Source organism: Scleropages formosus, chromosome 5 (genome assembly GCF_900964775.1).
Source record: "Scleropages formosus chromosome 5, fSclFor1.1, whole genome shotgun sequence".
Classification (NCBI taxonomy): Eukaryota; Metazoa; Chordata; class Actinopteri; order Osteoglossiformes; family Osteoglossidae; genus Scleropages; species Scleropages formosus.
The window spans coordinates 14,976,598-14,996,748 of NC_041810.1; the positions used below are offsets into that span (position 1 = coordinate 14,976,598).

A 20,151-nucleotide genomic window follows, 5' to 3' on the forward strand; every position below is an offset into this window, starting at 1 on the left:
GGTTTGTTTTTTCTTCGGTTCTCAGGAATTTGGCCTGCTGCCCGACGATCAGGGTGAGAAGGTGCCGAAGGGATCTGACCCTCACACCTTACGGAGGTGGCGCTGGGAGAGCGACGGCGAGCCATTTGCTGCCTCCAGAGCGCCTGTTTACGATAAGGGGCCCAACGACACGTGTCCACGCGGTGCGTATCTCAGATCACACACCCTGTGCGCCACATTACAACCCATGATCCCTGTAACATGTTCTCGCGTGGGCTGTGCTGTCGCAACGATGAGGTGGAGCCGAGCAGAAACAAACCGGAAGGTGTGAAGCTCCGCCTTTTGCTGCTCACGCATTCGGACACCCGGGCAGCTCCGTTCCTCACACACGGAACACACACACACACCACAGAACGATCAGCAAACAGTCACCTCGAAGGATTAACGCTTACAGCTCATACAGAACACACCTGTGTGTTCCCTTTTTCTACCCTCTCATCATTTATCCTACTCTATCATTTTCTCCATTTTTTTTTTATTTCTTCTGTACATTTATTTCTTTATCTGATGCTTTTAAAACGAAGCGACTTACAATGTTAAGTTATTTACATCTACTTACCCATTTACACAGCTGGGTGATTTTACTGGAGCAATTTAGGGTAACTATCTTGCTCAGGGGTTCTACAGCTGGAGGCGAGACTTGAACCTGTGACCTTTGGATCCAAAGGCATCGGCTCCAACCATTACGCTACCAGCTGTGCCCCGTCTTCGGGAATTTTCTCTTGTAATTTTAAAATGCCGACATTGTCCATTTCCTTGCTCCGGATCTGCCGCACACAGCTCGTTTCAATGTAAATGTAACGTTTTATCCCGATTTACCCTGCTTTTCATCTCAGCTTCAGAGCACAGAAAAGTGAACGGTCCTCACAGAATCTGAATGACAATAGACGAAGTGAGGGGGTAGTTAATATTTCCACATGAAATGCCCCCTTGCACCAAGCGCTCAGCTACCGCTCTTCTCTGGGCACAAAGGACCGCTAAAAGAACACAAAATTGAGACCACCAGTGACATGCTCTAGTATGGTATGTCAAATAGCTGTTTGTTCACTGATTTACATTCTTCAAGGGACGATGCTTTTGGAACGTAGGGGATGATTTTCCAGAAGGAAGGGGGCAGCAGCGCCAGCGGCTACGATCCCCGATCATCTCACCTCAGCCCCCGAATACTTGTCTGTCCGGAGCACCAGGTCGTCGAGCGACACGTCCTCGGCCACGGGCATGCCACGGAACTGGAGCCGGAAGACCTCCCGTCGCGTGCCGGCATCCGGCAGCGGGACGTAGATGATGCGGTCGAGACGGCCGGGGCGCATCAGGGCCTGGGGGGACAAAAAGATGGACTTTTACCTTCTCAGGATCGAGGCTCAGTGGCATCGAGATGCAACGATTCCAGGTGTTTCTGATAAACCGAGTTTGGTTATCGAGACCAGGGGACTCGTGAACCGTCCTCCTGCTCACATTAATCCAACAGGAGAACGTAGCTCCTTCCCCAAACAATACTGTGCCGACACCGCCGGGGCGACGTGGGAACCTGCCGCTGCCTTTGTCCTCATCGGAGGCGAGCGTCCAGGTCCACGCCGCAGGACCGCGCCGCAGGACCACGGCTCCTTTTTTTTCTTTCGTAAGCCGGAGATCGGCGCGCTGCCGGAGGCGGCCCCGCCCGAGTGGCGGGAATGCCCTCGGCCGCGTTCGTCTGTCGGGGACGGGCCGTTTCGAAGTCTTGACACGGGCGAGTCGACCATCTGCGCGGATCAGAGGTAAGCCGCAGGTATCGGGGGAAGTCGTTCCTCGGCGGGGAGGGCAGAGGGTACGCTGCTGCTTTGATGTTTGTTTATACCATTGTCACTCTGCAGCAGACATCTTCAGGAAGGCTTTGCCTTCTAGGGCTTGAGAGGTGCTATTTAAGTATCCAGAACTAATCCTAATAGCAGTCCCCCCTGGAAGGGGGTGGCGGATTCTGCCCTTTTTTCAGGAGGAAAAGGAAACATGGCAGAATGGAATCATTTGTAGGGGAAAAATGTTTTTCACCGTTACAGATGGGCTGTGCTTCCCGTGCTTAGAGCTACGATGTCGATACGATGCAGATACGCAGAACTTTTTCTCTTTTTTTTACATTTACATTCATGCGTTTAACGCACACTTTTCTCCAAAGTGACACACAACTCAGAGTAAACGACAGAGGGCTTAGAGACACACACACAATCACCAAAACACAGCGTGTTTGTTTCATACAGCTGTTGTCATAGCGCACACACTCCTGGAACTACCTATAGAAGTGTCACATGAAGAGGACAATAGGTTGGAAAAAATTAACAGGTGGTGAGGGACTAATTCACAACAGTTTCAGATGGGTTTTGAGACCCGTATTGAAAAATGGCAGGGATCCAGCAGCTCTGAGGGACAAGGGTACTTTGTTCAATTACATCAGAGCAAAGACCGAGAAGTAAAAAAACTTTTTTCTGTCCTCCTTGTCGAGGACTTGGATTAGGGTCACCCATTAAAGAGGTACGGAAGCTCTCCGCTGTACTGAAGAGGACGAATGAGGCCAAGGCCAAATGCAAAAAAAAACATCTCCCACATTCCAGCAAAACTAAATCCCTGAAAACATGAGATGACAGTAGAAAGTTTTAAAAGGAAAAAAACCACCGTTTCCGAAACGATACATGCGGCGCAGCGTGCGGTCTTTGAAAAACAGAGCCAGGGTGACATGAGAACGTGCCCTTTCCATCAGTGTTGTCGCCACCGACGAACGGTCTGTCACCGCGGAGCTACGGGGCGGGCGCGGTTCCACGGCTTGGCGCGCCGGGGACACTTCCCGTGCGGCTCTCGCTGGACGTGCGCGTGACAGATACGGCGACAAACCCCGCGACCCGCCGCATATTTTCCCGCTTATCGAACGGCCCCATATGCGTGCGGAAAAACCGCACACCGCCGTGCATTTCCAGCCTCCGAACGGTGTCACATTCGATAAACAAACCAGGGAACAGGGATTATTCTGGGAACATTCTGATGTTTTTGTTAGGAGGGTCGGCTGCCACTTGCGCTCCATCACCAAACGCGGAGCCGCAACTTTTTCTCTTCCCGGTTTTGCGATACGGAGCAAATCACAAGAACCTGAAACATGATTCTAAAAAGATATGGTAATTTACCGACAAGCGCCAACCGCGGCCTGCAACCCCGGGGGCCGCGCATATTGCTGACTGAGAACCGAGGTGAGAGGAGCTCTGAGCGGGGCTTTGGGGTAATCCTCCTGTTCACATTAATCACACGGGAGCCTGTAATTGCACAGGCCTTCTTAGAAAGGTGGAGATCCTTCCAGAAACAATGCTATGTGCCCAGGCTCGTTCTTCACGCAGCGAGAGCTGCTTATGTAAAGCCAACGCATATATAACACATAAGACGCAGCCTCCGTACATCATCGATAAGTGCTTTCCCAGGGCAGTTGTCGTGGTTCAGGGTCCATCCTGGCAGTGCGAGGCGCGAGGCAAGGTACACCCTGGACTGGACGCCAGTCCATCACAGTTCAGTCACACACGCTCGTTCCCTCACACGTGCACCGCGGGCAATCCGGTCTCCCTAATCCACCCGAAACACGTTTCTGCACTGCGGGAGGAAACCCACTTAAACACGGAAACGCCACGCACGCCGACTGAGATCCAAACCCACGTCTGAACCCACGGCCTACGAGTCGCGCGGCACCAGCGTCATCCGCTGGAGCCACCATGTCAGATAAGTAAAACGAATAAATATTAAGAAATGCATGTATATATTCCCAGAACTACCTAATTCGGAGACGTGACACGGGAGATTTTGTCTTGGGGGGATATTCGCATGGAATCCCACGTTGTGCAGCGTTGCTTTCGGACATCCAATCTTACACACATTCTCGAGCAAACGGGAGTCACGCTGGAATCAATACATGTGACCACGTGACACACACACACACACACACACACACACACACACACACACCTGCCTGCAAACCCCTAAGACGGAGAACGACTGCAGAACTCATTTCATTGGCCCGGGGCAAAGCCTATTCTTCCTCTTCGCAAAGCAGAGCCATTCATCACCTCGCAGAGATACTTCCTGTTTTCAAGCTGTTCAGGAGGTAGGACTTCCAACCTAAATACTTGGCTTGGCAAGTCGAGCCAGCGTTGACGGCCGCTTTTATAACCGCCCCATTCCACCTGAAACGGCAGAGCGGCAGCGGGGGAGGGGCGGCGGCAGCTGCACGGATGGACCGGCCTGCAGGGAGGACACTTGTGCGCAGAGGACAGAGAAGACATTGTGGGACTGACTGTACGCGGCTGTTCTTCGACTGGCCACTTTCTCCAAATGTTACTTAACCTTTATAATTATTATTATTATTATTATTGATTAATCTGACCCTTTTCTACAGGGGAACTTGCGGCGTTAGGTTTGTACATTAAGCTACGTCCAGAGATTTACCCATTTACACAGCAGGGTCATTTTTACCGCATCAACTCGAGATAAATAGCCCGATCAAGGGTACTGCAGCAGGAATGCAAGGTGAGGGCTCTGACCACTACTCCGCCTGCTGTCCCGACAATCCGTGGGGAATTTATTAAGGGGCCGTAGAACCCTGCAGCGAGAGGAGAACGTGTCTTCCCGACGCCACCGCTTCCAGTGCGCGTGAGAGAGCAGCGCGAGCGAAGCGCAGCCCAGGAGACAGTTCGGGGTGTGGAAAAATACCACACAGCTGGCAGCCACCAAAACGGATATAATTACTTGTTTTCTGCTATAGGCACAAGAATGTTTTACCCGGCGACGCATTGTTGTCAATCGCCAATTCATAAAACACGCGGCTCCCATTTCGCAACGTGCACGGGCCGCGAAAATCCACACGGGCTCCGAACATGTACAAACAGAAGTGAAGAGTGCGTTCCTGAGAGTGCGAACCGCTGCCAGAACGTTGGGGGGTTTGGGGGGGGGGGGGCTCATCCGCATTTTGTCAGTCGGTCCGATCGAAAGAGAGGTCGTTATTGGCGAATATTCACGCACAGGCGCTGCAGTAAAAATGCCGGGAGTCTGACCTCCGGGGGGGGGAGGCGCGCTCCGTGACGCAGTTTCTCGACCCATCGCACCCGTGATGGTGCACAGAGAGCCTTTTCAAAGCAAGCGCAATGTCTGGAATTAAGGCTCTGTGTAAACGGCCCTTTCTTTCCGTGTCCCATCGTGCTCTCCCGCGCCACGCGTCGGCCTGGCCTTCTCCGCGCGCCTCTCCGCTGGGCCGGGCTGGAGCCGCAAAGGTAACCGAGGACGCTGCTTTTTAACGGCCGTCACCGCGTTTACCGCACCTCCGGCGAACAAAGCTCCTGCTCTTAGAGGGACACGGTCCGCGGGTCCCCACCCGGCCTGAACGTGTCGCTGAGCGAGGACTGCCTGGTCAGATCGGCAGGGATCCATCACCTCCGAGACCGTGCACCGGACCTCCGTGGGACCTCGGCCTGATTTTGCTGGGCCGCCAACGAAGCTCCCAGTCGGCGACGAGGCGCACGGCGCAGCAGAAGAACATGCTGGATGGTGAAGGGCATTAGGAGGTCTTTGCTCGTACTAACCACCATCAACCATCATAGCAACGCATTCACCATCATAACGCCATACAGTTTATTATTACACCAACCCCTTTGTCCACAATTACTTGGTTATTATTATTAGTATTATATTTATAAAGCAGGTAACTTCGTGAGATGTTTGCAGGGATACTGGCTGTACAACACTCTCCTTCAGTTACTTTTTTATTATTATTATTATTTATTCTTTCATGTGACACTGTCCTCCCCATCAGCTGACCCCTATATCCAGCTGGGTAAATCACACACACTTTCTGACCTGCTTGTCCCATACGGGGTCGCGGGGAGCCAGAGCCTAACCCGGCAACACGGGGCGTAAGGCTGGAGAGAGAGGGGACACATCCAGGACGGGACGCCAGACCGTTGCAAGGCACCCCAAGTAGGACGTGAACCCCAGACCCGCCGGAGAGCAGGACCCGGTTCAACCCACTGCGCCACCGTGCCCCCCTACGCTGGGTAAATCTTACTGCATAAATTCAGGATAGGTACCTTAATCAAGGGTACTGGGGAAGGACTGGAATTCGAACCCAGGACCTCCAAGGTGACAACAGCAAGCGCTACACGATCCGCGACCCGTAACTGGGCGTTTCCTGCACTTGTACGAAACACAGGATGTGCACGTATTCGCTATTGCGAATTATTACGGGCGTCGGCGCCAACGAAGACGCGTTCTCGCTCCGAACGAGGAGCGCGTCACGCGGCTTTTATAAACGTCGGGTGCAAGGTCACGCACGCCGGTGCTCCTTCAAGAGCAGAGCTGTGCCGCCGCGGGAAGCCGTGGAGGCTCAGTTCGCGTCTCCTCCTCAGTCACCCAGCGCGCAGGAACGGGACCACGGCGCACCATGGCGAGACCCCCCCCAATCACTGCAGGGCTCTTCTTAAGGAGCCCCATCCCATCCTATTACAGCTCAGACTGTTTACACGGGTGAATAAAGACACGCGCTCCGCATGCATGTAAACCCGCGACCCGGGGAGGCGCGGAAAAGGAGAGGAAATTGGCCAGAGTGATGTTGAAATTCCGGACCCCCGAAATAAAGCAATAAAACCCCGCCATAAAAGGGGCATGTGTTTGCTTTACGAAGAGGCGTTTCCTGCGAGTCGTCCGCGCTCGTGACCCCCCCCCTCCTCATCCCCCATCCCTGCTTTCCACAGTCCGTCAGGTCCCATTAGCGCGGTGGCCCGTTGCGGAACAGGGCCCTCAGCAGGCATGGAGCTGGGGCACCGCTGCTGCCAGGACAAAAGAAATGTCAGGAATTTTTTTTTTTTTTTTTTTACTGCCTCCCCCTCCCCTCCCGTCGCCCTTAATTCCCCCCCCAGTCTGTGAACACAGGAAATGCTTTCAGTAAACTGCCTCACAAAGAGCCCGGTCCCCTATTTCAATTAGTGAGCGGAAGTCCAGTGAAGGAGGCCCAGCCTGATCAGGGTTTGGGGAGGATGGGGGGGGGCTCTGGGTGCACACATTTAAACCCCCCCCGCACACAGACAGCCATCGTGGAGTCTGGCTCCGTGCCAACAGCCCTCTGTGTGACAAGCAAATTACAAGGAGGTTGAGTGAGGGAGGCCGGAGACGCACGCGCACACACAGAAACACACACACACACACACACACACACACACACACAGGCAGGCACCAAGGTCGGACCACTCAGCCCCCCCCCCCCCCAGTCTGTCCTCACTCGCTTGCTGCTGCTTCGGTAGTGATTAATGGTTCGAAGGCCAAATGTGCTGCTCCTAAAGAGCGTCTCACTATGAAACTGACAAAACAAATATGGCAAAACAAAGAGTAAACACTGATGGGAAATTAACACTCTGCCCCTAATAACTCTGTCTTTGTGGGAAAACTTTGATGAATGGAAGCTGGGTTGGTCCCCCCCCCCCATAATGCGTAACAGGACAACAAGGGGTTAATCCGGGGAGCCTGCGGCTGCAGCCCGTGGTGGGCGGGGCCTCCGCTGCCGTGGGCCCGAGAGGAGAGCACCGCGGGACGGCATCTGGACGTATAGGAGATGAAAGGCCGTCCCGCCACGCATTCTAATGGCCACCCGAGGAGCAGGAAGTGCCACCCAGACGAGTCTCCCCCCCCGCAGCACGCAGGTGCCTCCCCGCCCCCGGAGCTTCAGTCAGTCAGTGCACAGCTCAAACGCTCCCAACACACAAGACCCCCAGTGCTTTGTTTCCTCCCTTCCTCCTCCTCCTCCTCCTCATCCTCCGCTCCACCCAGCCTCCAGCATCTGCCCCCCGCACGTGAAACGCTGGGGCAGTCAGAGCTCCCGTGACTCTGCTCAAATCCCTGTCCTGGTGGGCTGCTTGACCCCTGACCCCACCCTCCAGCGCTGCCGCTCTGCACCACGCCTGCCCGCAGCCCTCCTGGCAATCTCATTATTCGCACGCTGGCACGGCTTTTGTCAGGCAGCGCCGCACACTTCCTTTTCTTTTTAATGCTCAACCAGCAATCACTGCAAAAAATGGAAATGTGGAATTAATGCACAGCGCTTCCTGTCCCGCCCCCTTCGAGGTGGGGGGGGCGTCACGAGGCTGAGGAACCTCTGCTCCGTTACACAACTGATGAGCACGGACGAAGAACAGAGTGGAGCCGGCGCTCAGCGCGACGCACATCAGCGGTGTATTCACACTCGCACACTTCTATCAAAGTGACAAACAACGGAGTTTGGAAAAAAGAGCAGACGGCAAACTGCGTTTTACCGCGATGCCGCTGGGACAACGCGGAGATTTACACTGGGTGACAGAACAAGCGTCTGACAGCACCTTTGTCACCTACCAGCACTTCCTCAAGCACGTTTAAGAAATGCGAGCGAGCGCGTGGGACGAAGAGGTGCCTCAAACAGTGCTGACGTCTGCTTCCACCAGAGGAGCTAATCCTTCGAGCCATTATGCATAACCACTTGTCCGGTGCAGGGTCGCGGTGACCCAGGGCCTACCCTGGAAACATAGGGTGTGAAGCAAGGAAGGGACTCCGGGTCCATCACAGCGCAATCACTCACACACACACACACACACACACACACACACACACACTCCGGGCAATTAGAGTCACCGATCCATCTGAAACGCATCTTTTGACTGTGGGAGGAAACCAGAGCACCTAGAGGAAACACACACCGGCTCCACACAGAATTGAACTGGGTCCCAACTGCGCAACTCAATTCCACTGTGGCGTCACACACGGCTTCTCGGCAATCTCAGCCTCGACCCCTCCTGCACCCGGATACCGCTCAAGGCGGCGTGACCAGGGTTGGATGCCCTCTCAAAGGGGAGGAGCCGTGCAAGCGGTCCCCCCACCTGTAAAACTAGCTTCTGGTGGCAGAGCGCTGACAGATACCCCTCAGGAGCACCGCCGATCAGCACAGCTCATCCTTTCCCACAGGCACCGCCCACCGCTGACGGACGGCACCTCGCCCACTGGGGGCCCGGGGCAGCGGCCGGATCTGTGTTTTTTCACATCTGTTAGGCGGGTGCAGCTGGAGCCCCCACCTGGAAAGAGCTCGGGCTGCCTGGAGGGCAGGGATACCAGGTGGGGGTCTAGGGCAGTGGTTCCCCATAATTTTGTTTATTCATATCTTTTCAGTGAGTTAGTTACCACCGCACAATAATTTTCAAAGGGTTCTTTAACTGAGTGAAGTGAAAGACAAGTTTAGATGACAAAGACACTTTATCGCACAATTTGAGTCTCGCTTTGTGGACGGGCCTCTAAATTCGGTAAAATTACGGCTCCGTCGATATCATCGCGTTCGGCTCAGGGCGAGAAGAGGCTCCTCAGCAGCCTGCCTGGCACACGACTATGAAGCTGGGACGTTATTTATAAATATATACTACATCAATAATCCTCCATAATTTCCCAGCGAAGTAAAGCAATCCCCTTATTACAGTAATATTTCTGTTTTTGAGACTAACCCATGACCTTCAGGGACATGTCCTTCAAGTCGTGAAAAGGCTTTGGGAATCACTGGTGTAAGTAACCTGGAGAACTTGTAAGCAACTGAAAAACCGCCCCCCGCCCCCGGAACGGGCCACTAATACACCAGCTGTGTCTGCACCCCCCGTGAGGGGGATACCGATCGCAGATCACAGGCTGGACACACCTTGCCGACAGTGCCAAGCCTTCCACACTCGGCAAACACAGACAAGGGTTCCCTTTCACATACCGGGGATCGGAAGATCAGTTCCGCAGACCCGGCCGCACCGATCGGTTTCCCCACCCCTTCCGAACCCACCGCAGAGGGGCATCACGGCTGAGACAGGGGGCAGCGGCAGCACACCTGGCTTTGGAGAGAAGTGGCACCAACAGCTAACCCTGTGCCAGCGGAAAGTGGAGAACGTTTTAACATGTGGAGCATCTCCTAACTTTGTTTCCCTTTATTTTGCTGACATTTTCTGCAAAAGTGACTAATAGCGTTAAGCTACTTATGGCAATATGGGGGGGCGCAGAGGGATAGGCCGAGGCCTGCTCTCCGGTGGGTATGGGGTTCGAGTCCCGCTTGGGGTGCCTTGCGACGGACTGGCGTCCCGTCCTGGGTGTGTCCCCTCCAACTCCAGCCTTACGCCCTGCATTGCCGGGTTAGGCTCTGGCTCGCCGCGACCTCACTTGGGACAAGCGGTTTCAGACTGTGTGTGCGCGCGTACTTACAGCAATGTACTCATTCACACAGCAGGGTAATATTCACTACATCCATTCAGAGTAAGTACCTGGATCAAGGGAACTACAGTAGATGTGGGATTCAAACCCTGGTCCTTTGGATGCAAGGCGGCAGCGCTAACCACTGCGCAGCCTGCTGGACACTTTGGGTCCTGTTCCAATGCACCACAGTAACGGCACTACGAAGCACCGGGGTCCAGCCAGCAGGACAGCAGCTGGTACCTTCAGAGCGGTGAGAAAGTACACCTGCATGCAGCCCCGCCATCAGCAGCCCCCTCATCCCACCACTCCCCCCAGGGCAGCTCCCCATCCAGAACTCCACATGTGGAGCCCTCTTCCAATGGGACGCTTCCAAGCGGGAAGGAAAAAAAAATGAAATAAATTAAGCATTTGAAAAGCGTCTAAGGCTAAAAGCTGAGTCTCCGGTCCAAGTGCCGAATCGGAGGCCAAAGCCACAAGCGTGTCGGGGCCGTGGAAGCGGCACGCCGCCCTCGCACGGCGCCGGGGTCACATACAGGGCACCCCTGCCTCTCGCTCGAAGTTGCCCTTCGGCGACCCCCCCTCCCCCAGACGCCGCACTCATACGTGGGCATTTGGCGTCTCCGAACAGGCAACAGCAGCGCCGCCCCGAATGCAAACAAGGGGCAACACAAGGTGCTCCAGCGCTCGCTCCAGCGCTCGCTCCAACGCGCTTTCCCATTTATTTTATCCGTTTCCAGGACGCGCGCACAAAGAGGTCGGATCGCTGCGGCCCCCCCCCGCCCCCCGAGACCGCAGCCGGGGCCCGGAGCGTCCCTCCGCTCACTGGAAGCAATTTGAATGTGTGCAGCGCAGATAATTGTCAGGATGCGAAATGAAAGGGCTTTGCTGCGGTAATTACGGGATGCGCTGCAGAGGCAGGCGAAGGGGTGGGGGTGGGCCGGGAGATGACAGGCAGGTATTAAAATTAAAAAGGAGAGAGGAAGGAAGTTCCCCCGCAGACATCAGGATGTGTCGGAACAGGGGGCCCGAGAGGAGAGCCGCGGGGCCCAGCGGAGGGCGTTCTGGGGCTGCTGGGACACGTCCACGGCCGGACTGAACTCTGTAGCGTGCGTGCGCGCGCGTGCGGAGGGAGCAGGGTTTTAGCCGGAGTTGCCTCATCACATCCATGCCGAGATCATCCTTTTGCAGTACTGTGTTTTTTTATGATGCGATCATTAATCTTCTTGCATTTTTTTCCACCCCATAAACCAGCACATCAATTTCGCTGCTCAACGAAACGCTTTTCAGCCTTAACAAATCGGTAAAGTGGCGGTTAAGGAAACAAACCTGGAGCTCGAAGGCTGCGATGTCACATTCCCAGAGGGACCCTGCTGTTGTACCTCTAAGAAAGACAAGTGACCGCAAGCGCTTCATTCACACACCAAGCGACATAAAGTGGTAGAACCGGATAAACACAAAGTAAACATAATATTTTCCTGGGGCAACAGTAGCACCGATACCTCACAGCTGCTGGACTGTGGGTTTACATGTGTGTTTAAATCCAGCCCAGTCTGTGTGGAGTTCGCATGTGCCCTGGTTTCCTCCCGCAGTCCCATGTTTTAAGAGAACTGGTGACTCTAAATGTCCCATAGTGTGTGTGTGTGTGTGTGTGTGTGTGTGTGTGTGTGTGTGTGTGAGAGACAGAGAGAGATTGACCTGCGATAAACTAGAGCCCAATCCCGAATGTACCAAACCTAACACCCTATGCTTCGACAGTAAGCTCTCGACCACCACAACCCTACATACAACAAATGGCACCCAACAGGACACGGACGGCTGGTACCGTAGCGATCAGAGCTGCTGCCTTTGGACCCAAAGGTTGCAGGTTCAAATCTCACTCCCCAGCTGTAGTACCCCTGAGCAAGGGACTAACCCTAAAATTGCTCTCATGAAAAAATTACCCAGCTGTATAAATAGGTAAATAATTGTAGAAAGATTTACACTGTAAGTTGCTTTGGGGGGGAAAAAGCATACAGTGGTTATTGACTATTCACAAATGAATAAAACTTTTCCTAAGTCCATTTTTACACACACCGCCTGTACAAGTCTGTCCTCCGATTTCATTACGGGTGATTTAATCTAAAATTATGTTTTGATTTTCAACTTTTTTAAATTTATAAACAGGAAAAAAAAGATTTTATATTGAAATTTAGCGGATCCATTTCCAAAAGTAATGAGCGTGTTCACATGGGGAACATTAGTGTTTTCGACTGGTGCCAAAGCTGTCAGTGTAGCTCCGGAGACGGCGGCTCCAAGTTGCAGCGGCGATGCTGATGACCGCTCCAGGACCGCTCCGAGTAGATTAAGGTTCGCGGTGATAAACAGCCATCTCGTCTCACGTTTGGCCTGCCACACTCGAATCATTCCGAAACGCTGTGACCTCTAACCCCTCCGGGGCGACAGCGCGGAGCCAACGAGGCAATGTGCCACGGGGGTCCTTCCACATCATGGGTTGCTGGCGCCGCTCCATTAGGCTGTGCCTTGCCTAAGTGAACACTGAGTCCATGCTCCGTTAACGTAAAAACTTCCTTTCGACAATTGTCTTTGCCTCGTTTCCCCCGTACATCGCCAGGGCACCCGAAGAGGGATGTCCGGTAGCTTCTGTAGGTTCTTTCTGGTTGGTCAGCAGTAGTTCTACCAGGAAAAGCCGGTGGCGTGACGGTTAGAAGTGTCATCTTGCGATAAAAGGAGCCGGGTTCAGATCCCAGCTCCCTGAAAATTACCATGCTGTATAAATGGGTAAAATCTGCGTAATTAGCTTTGTGTATAGACGTAACAGTGTAAGTAGCTTCAGAGAAAAGCGCAGGATAAACTAATAAATAAAATTTTAAAAACCATTCACTTGCACTGGGGATCCAGAGCCAATCCCAGAAAACCCAGGGTGCCGGGAAGAGATTACCACGGTCCGGTTACCATGATCGAGACTCCAATTCAGAGTCACTTAAGCAACATTTCTTTGGACTCTGCACGGGAGGGATGGTTTGCACCAACAACCCTGGAGCTGTGTTGCACTGACGCTAACTGGTACACCGCCCTACTGGTCTAAAACACTGCAGCGAACAAATGGAAAACAATGGGGAAAAAAAATCCTCCAACTTCACGTTAAAGTTTCTACCGTATAACACGAGAACGCATGCAACACAGTTCAGGATATATGGTCTATGTGACATGAGCCTGAGACTAACCCTAACCCACAGATCAGAAACTAGGAAGTTTTTCCAGGAATTCTCACAGGAAATCAGGGAGAAGGAAAAATACAACAAAAACATAAACATGAGTGACCTGCTAGTTTGGACGCTGCCAACTGTGGGGGAGGAGGGAAAAAAAAAAAAAAAAACACTGCTAATTGAGGCTTTCGGTTCCGGAGGGGCGACCTCCGGGGAGCAGCGCGGCGCTACGGGTCAGACTGGCTGTCGCCATGGCGATGACTGAGGGGGGGTAGGCGCTAACAGGACCGGAAACCCGTTAGCGAGCGGTCGAGCGCAACGGTGACACAAAGATGATTCATGAAGCTTCGGGCTTCTCTCAGGGTAAAACCGCTCGCTGTTCATCAGCAGCGTTGCTGTCCATCTCACAGCCAGGCTGGTGTGGGTGAACACCGTGAGGGTTTACACCGCTGGGAATCTCTCTCTCCCTCTCACACGCAAACACAAACACGCAGAGAGAGAGAGAGAGAGAGAGAGAGAGAGAGAGAGAGAGAGAGAGAGAGAGAGAGAGGGAGAGGGAGAGGGAGAGGGAGAGGGAGAGGGAGAGGGAGAGAGAGAGGGAGAGAGAGAGGGAGAGAGAGAGAGAGACCTCGGCCAGTAACAAATGACACTGAAAACAGGACTGGCCTCAAAGCAGTTCCTTGCGCTACGGCGTGCAACGCCCGTTTTTCTTGTGAAAAGAGCTCCAAGAGCCGGCTGACAGTGACAGATACGGCCCATTTTCCGGCAGGATATCAATTTGCACTTTTCCGCGACCTCGCGTGACCCTGCCGTAACGCCGCACCAGAAAGGGCTCGCTCGCAGCGTTTCCCTCTCGGCGCTCAAATCCCACGTTTGCGGCTCGTCCAACGAACCGACGCTCTTCTGCGGGTTGACAGTAGTGTAAAATTGGACTGAACGAGCGCCTGAACCGGACCAAATGACCGAGGGGAGAGTCAGTCCAGCGTGTGTAGAGTTGAGGTTTTTAGGGCCAAAAAGCTGGGACGCAACTCCTAGCGCCGCGCTCCGAAGGACCCAGCAAAACTCTGTAATATAACATTTTCTTTTTGTATTTTCTTGATTGGTCCGACACTTTCCTGAAAGGTGACTTTCAATGTGAGGTTTGTACACTGCAATAATTACACCGATTCACTCTTTTATACAGCTGGGTAATTTTGACTGAATCGGTGCATCCCAAGTACCTGAATCAAGGGCGCTACAGCAGGAGCAGGGTTCGAACCCAAGACCTTCAGATTTAAAGGCAACGGCTAAGTGATCCCAACCTGCTGCTCCACTCGAAGGCTCAGAAGCTTATAGGAGGGTAAACTACTGCACAATGACGATCCACTGTCATCAGGACCATGTCAGACTTCTTATCCTATGAACTGTTCCCACTGTAAGATGTTTTTGGGTTTTCGGTACGGCGCCCTCCTCTCCCGGCTCTGACATCAAAATATTATCAGTCACTCTGCCCGAATCCCTCAGTGTGCATTTAAAAACACGCCTCTTCCCCAAAACATATCACTACTGGCTAAAATGCAGAAAAACTGATGGCCAAATGATAGCGGAGTCTGATATGCGACTCCTAACGGTGACTAATAACAGATGAACTGAAAATAATGGTGGTGCAGGAGTTGGATGGCGAGCTACGCCGAAGACATGTCCCAGGTCCATCGCAGCGAGCCAAAGTCCATCAATAGCGGCTCGCAAGTTGCCAGGTTCTGCTCAACTCTCATCATTCTGGAGAAAAACGATCCGCCAACTGAACGGACGGCTCAAAGAAACGTTTGGTTCGAAAGCAAACTAAAGCCAAATAACGCTGTTTTACGTACAGCCATCCAATACCTACAATCGCTAGTTCAGAGCAGGGTCACAGCGCTCCGAAGTCTATCCAGGAAGCAGAGAATGTGCCAGATAGCACTTTGAAGACATATACTTCCTTGGGATTTTGAAAACGGGAGAAATGCAAATTAATACCCTGTACCATCAGTGTCTACGTCCTTCAAAAAAAAAAAAAACCGCATACACTGGACATATGAGCATTACCACAAGGTCAAAGCAACAATCCTTTACAGGTAACACCTCAAATTATCGGGCTCAACAAGCCACCTACCTACTATCTATGCTCACTACAACACACAACTGCTGCTACAGTGGAAATAAAGACATCAGATTTAAGCCAATGAAAGGCAGGGATTGACCGGTGCTCATTGCTCTCCCCATTCCTCACACCCACACGCCGAAGACACCGCCCTTCTGCTGGACCGGGGACTCATGGACAGAGGCATTTGAAGCAAAGGACCGAGGCAGGACAAAGTACTCGGAACCTTCAAAGTGCTTCCGAACGGTCCTCGTGATCCGCCCTTCCGATACTTGACATTCGGGATTACCCGACGTGCCCGGCTCACCACAGCAGGTCACCTACTTCCAGGCGTGCGCATCCAGTCAGACGAAACCATCCCACAGGAAGGACGACGTAACAATAAACACAGGCTTACGTTGAACACCAAGAAGAAGCAACTGCTACAGACGAATTACTGAGACACTGGCCCGACCTTGCTGCTACAGCAGAAATAAACAGGAAAATAAAGTTTAATCGCTAACCGTATGACATTTACGTTTATTCATTAAGCAGACGCTTTTCTCCGAAGCCACTTCCAATGAGTACCTGTTCACCCAAGGCGACTATCGATGTTAGATACCCTACTTACAATGGGTCACTCATCCACACGTCAGTAAAACACACCCTCTCCGTCAGTCGCACACTGCTGGTGACTTAGAGTCATCAGTCCGCTTGACCAGAATGTCTTTGGACTGTGGGAGGAAACCAGAGCACCCGGTGGCAACCCACGAGGACACAGGGAGGACGTGCAAATGCCATACAGACTGAGCAGGGATCGAACCCAGGCGCTGCGTATTAACGTCTGTGTTCAACATACTGTACACTTGATACAGAATTCACGAGAGCGGTTTAAAGCGGCGAATGCACTGGTGACTGGGGACACTTCCTCATGGATATCATTTCGCTCTGGGATCGAGAAGCACCTGGAAGGAGGAAACAAAGGAGTGCTGCTCTCCAGCACGCAACACCTCACACACCATTCACCTCCGTCCCTGTAGCTCACCAAAAACAGGCTATTACTGGAAGGTGCACCCCCGCCCCCCCGTCACAAATGCATTATCTTGAGAAAACACAACTAAACCAAACCAAACAGGGGTTCTGAATGGTGCGCCGATGCAGTCGGAAGGCGTCTCCCGTTCCGGCTTCGGTGGATCTGCCGGGCGGCCGCGTCCCCCCCCGCTGTGCAACTCCCCCCAGTGCGGATGCAGACGATTTGCTTTGGCAAATGACACTCTTTGTGTATAAAAATACTCCGCGCTGTTTTGTGCGCTCTTTGTTTGCAGATACAAGAGCACAAAGCGCCCGAGTACCGTCGGGGAGCTCGGCAGAAACGCCGTTCCCTCGTCCACCACCGATGGCCGCAAACCGAAGGGGCGTCACTATAAAAACAAACGCTAAATATGCAAACAGAAAGAGGAACCAACAACCGGCCCGAGACCCGCAAAGCCAACCGACAGAAAACAAACAGCCCCTTAACCGTTATCTAACAGCAGGGAATACAGTCACATTTTACTGGAGGGAAGTCAGTCTATTTTTTGGATAAAGGTCATTTTAAGGAAAATGTTTAAAAATATGTCATATGCTCTTGAGACCTAGCAAAAAAGGGTTTTTAAGATATATACTTAAGATTTCTAAACAGTTGCCAAAGCTCCACCCCACACATGTGGTATCATTTAAAAACACGGAATGTCCTCCGTCAGGTGCACTGCAACTCGGCATGTTCACAAGAACAGTGTTGGAGGTACAATTTTATTCACGTCCTCAAGAGTGGACAAAAATTAGTGGCAAATTTCAGATAAAGCCTCTTAAAAAAAGCCTTATCTTATTTTAACTGTTATGAGAAGCATCCATTCATTGCTTGCATGAGCCACTGAGGCACGGGGTGCAAGCACACGCTCGCAAAGAGACACTGCAACCTCCTCCTTCACGCAAACGACTTCACGATGTCCAGGTTCCCCCCCCCCCCCTTCTTTTTGTTCTGCTAGGTTATCTTGGAGAAGAATGGCTGGATCTGGATCCTTTGCTGGTGCTGCACACGAGGTGAGGATCACAAAGGAGACACCTGGAAAAACATGGATGTGCCACCCTAGGCCCCCCCCACAATCCGCTGCCTTTCACAGTGACTTTGCCCCGCAGCCACGGGAACGGCAAGCAAGCGCCACGGGGAGTCCAAAGGACAGGAAGTGGCATCCGCGAGTACAAGACGGGGCAGAGCGAGAGACAGAGGGACTGAGAGGTGACCGCGCAAACCGAGACACGCAGACACACTCAGAGGAGGACGAATCAAAGAACGACTGGATAATCTAAAGAAAGACATGTGCTGTATGCACAACGCACACACAGCCAGGACCCGGCAGGTAATGCATAACTGATCCAGCACGAGCGCACGCGCTCATCCGAACCAGGAACAGAACCCAGAGCTTAAAACAAAAAAAGATTAATTAAAATATTTTATTTATTCATGCATTTACCTGATGCCTTTCTCCAAAGCGACTTGCACTGCTAGGAACGCACTCTAAAATATTAACTGCTCCATTTACGCAGCTGAGAAATTTTTACTGTATCAGTTCAGGGTCAGTACACTGATTACGGCTACAAGCGCGAGCGGAATTTGAACCTGGGTCCTTGGAGGGTGAAGCGACCGCTTTGCCTACGAGGCCACCCGCCTCCCCAAATACATACTCAAACGCGCTGCGCGTGTGGAAATATATAGACGAAAGGGCAAAAAGACAAAAGTATACGACATTTCTGAAATAAATTCTCATTGAAGTAACATCATTCCTCACAGTGTATTTTTCACACACACTCAACAGAAAAGTCCCACAGCTAAACCCCAAATCCACGTCAAAGCTAAATAGTGCCAGTCTGTGGAAGTTGCCAAAATCCATCTGGCCAACATCCAGACTCAGTAAACACAAAATAAGTCTCACACCTTGAGCTCACAGCACTTGTAGTGCACCCACCAAACAGAGAGGTTTCATAAAAATGTGCTCCGCACGGCCAATAACGGATAAATTCGATATGACTCATGCAATTTCATTTTTTTTTAAAAAAATATTTATTAATCATCCACCTTTGGTGCTCGGTGTGTGTGGTCTGCCATCTACGTCGCTTTGGAAAAGCATCTGCTAAATGAATAAACGGAAATGTCAAAGTGGATTTATTGTAATTTCATCCATAAACAGCTGGTAAAGTATACAGTGAAGCGAAATAACGTTCCTCCAGGATCATGGTGCTACTCAGAGGAGTAAATGTGCGAGGAGTTTTTGTTCGGACGCCGTTGTGCGGAACCGGTCCAAGTGGCCATTGACACATTTACACAAGAGCGGTGGCAGTAAGACGACTCCAGGAAGGACGAAGGTCGCAGAGAAAACAGCAAGGGCCGCTGTGATAAACAAAACGTCACGGAAACACACATCAGATGTTGTGAAGGCATTGGGGAGGGGGGGGAGGGGGTTATGTGGACTGAAAAGACTGGTCTTTTCGGTAATGGAGAGAGAGATGCCGTATTTTTACACGGCAGCTTTCGAACCGAGCCCCCCGACATACACACAGACACACACAAGAAGTGCCTGTGTGAAGAGCCCAGCAGCATGGCGTTATTTTTAAAGAGCAGGACAGATCCAAGCGTCCAATCAGGACGCTTCCAGCAGGACAGATCCAAATATAATAAAGCGCAACTGAAGACGTAGGGCACGTTCAGACTCTGCTACGCCTGTTGTCTTCACTGTCTGTTAAGACAGAAGAAATGCAGGAATACAATTATTGCATGATGAAAGAAACATGATCTTTACATACTTCCAAGCATGTGCAAGTTACATATAACACTAATCATATTTCTGTTTCTAAGATCATATATATTTTTATAGATTTATGTAGAGGTTCATATCTCATCGGTCTGAGGTCTCCTCAAAACACATTTATTCACTTAACGGATGCTTTTCTCGAAGTTGTCTTACAGCATTAGGTTTGTTCACTAAGCTGCTTACAGTGATTTACCCACTTACACAGATGGGTAATTCTGAGCTCCTTTCAGTTTAGGGTATGTACCTTGATCAAGGGTACTACAGCAGGAGGTGGGGGAGATGAAATGCACAGACCTGCACGCTTCAGACTGTAATGAATGGGTGTGCTGTACCTCTCCGCAAAATAAGCAGTGCGACATTCCAGAGTAAGAGACCAGCCGGGTTACGGCGTACGAGAAAGTCCGTAAGTTTTCAGTCTTGGCCCCAGCGTGGTGGAATGAGCTCCCTCTGTCCCTCAGAGGCGCTGAATCCCTCTCAGCATTCAAGAAGAGTCTTAAACCTCATATTTTTTGGACACATTTCCCTGCTGAGATCCTCACGCATTCGTGAGTTAGCCCTTCACCACCTGCAACTTACTGTCTACCTCTTCTATTTTTCTGTCACTTCCACAGGTAGCTACTGGAATATGCGGTATCACAGAAACTGTCCGTTGACGCCCTTTTCTTTACTCTGTAAATAAAACGTAAAGCAGAGAAACAGGACAATTCGTGCTGATTGAGACCCGAGTGCA

General features: G+C 51.9%; 1 protein-coding gene across 2 annotated transcripts in view; it reads right to left on the minus strand.

Annotated features, from left to right (window-relative positions):
• afg2a (AFG2 AAA ATPase homolog A) overlaps positions 1-20,151 on the minus strand; it is an 82,821-nt gene that overhangs the window by 13,466 nt on the left and 49,204 nt on the right. For both annotated transcript variants that reach the window (XM_029252422.1, XM_029252423.1), the window contains exon 15: positions 1,191-1,355. In XM_029252422.1, coding sequence (XP_029108255.1) covers positions 1,191-1,355 — 165 coding nt within the window. The remainder of the gene's footprint in view (positions 1-1,190; positions 1,356-20,151) is intronic.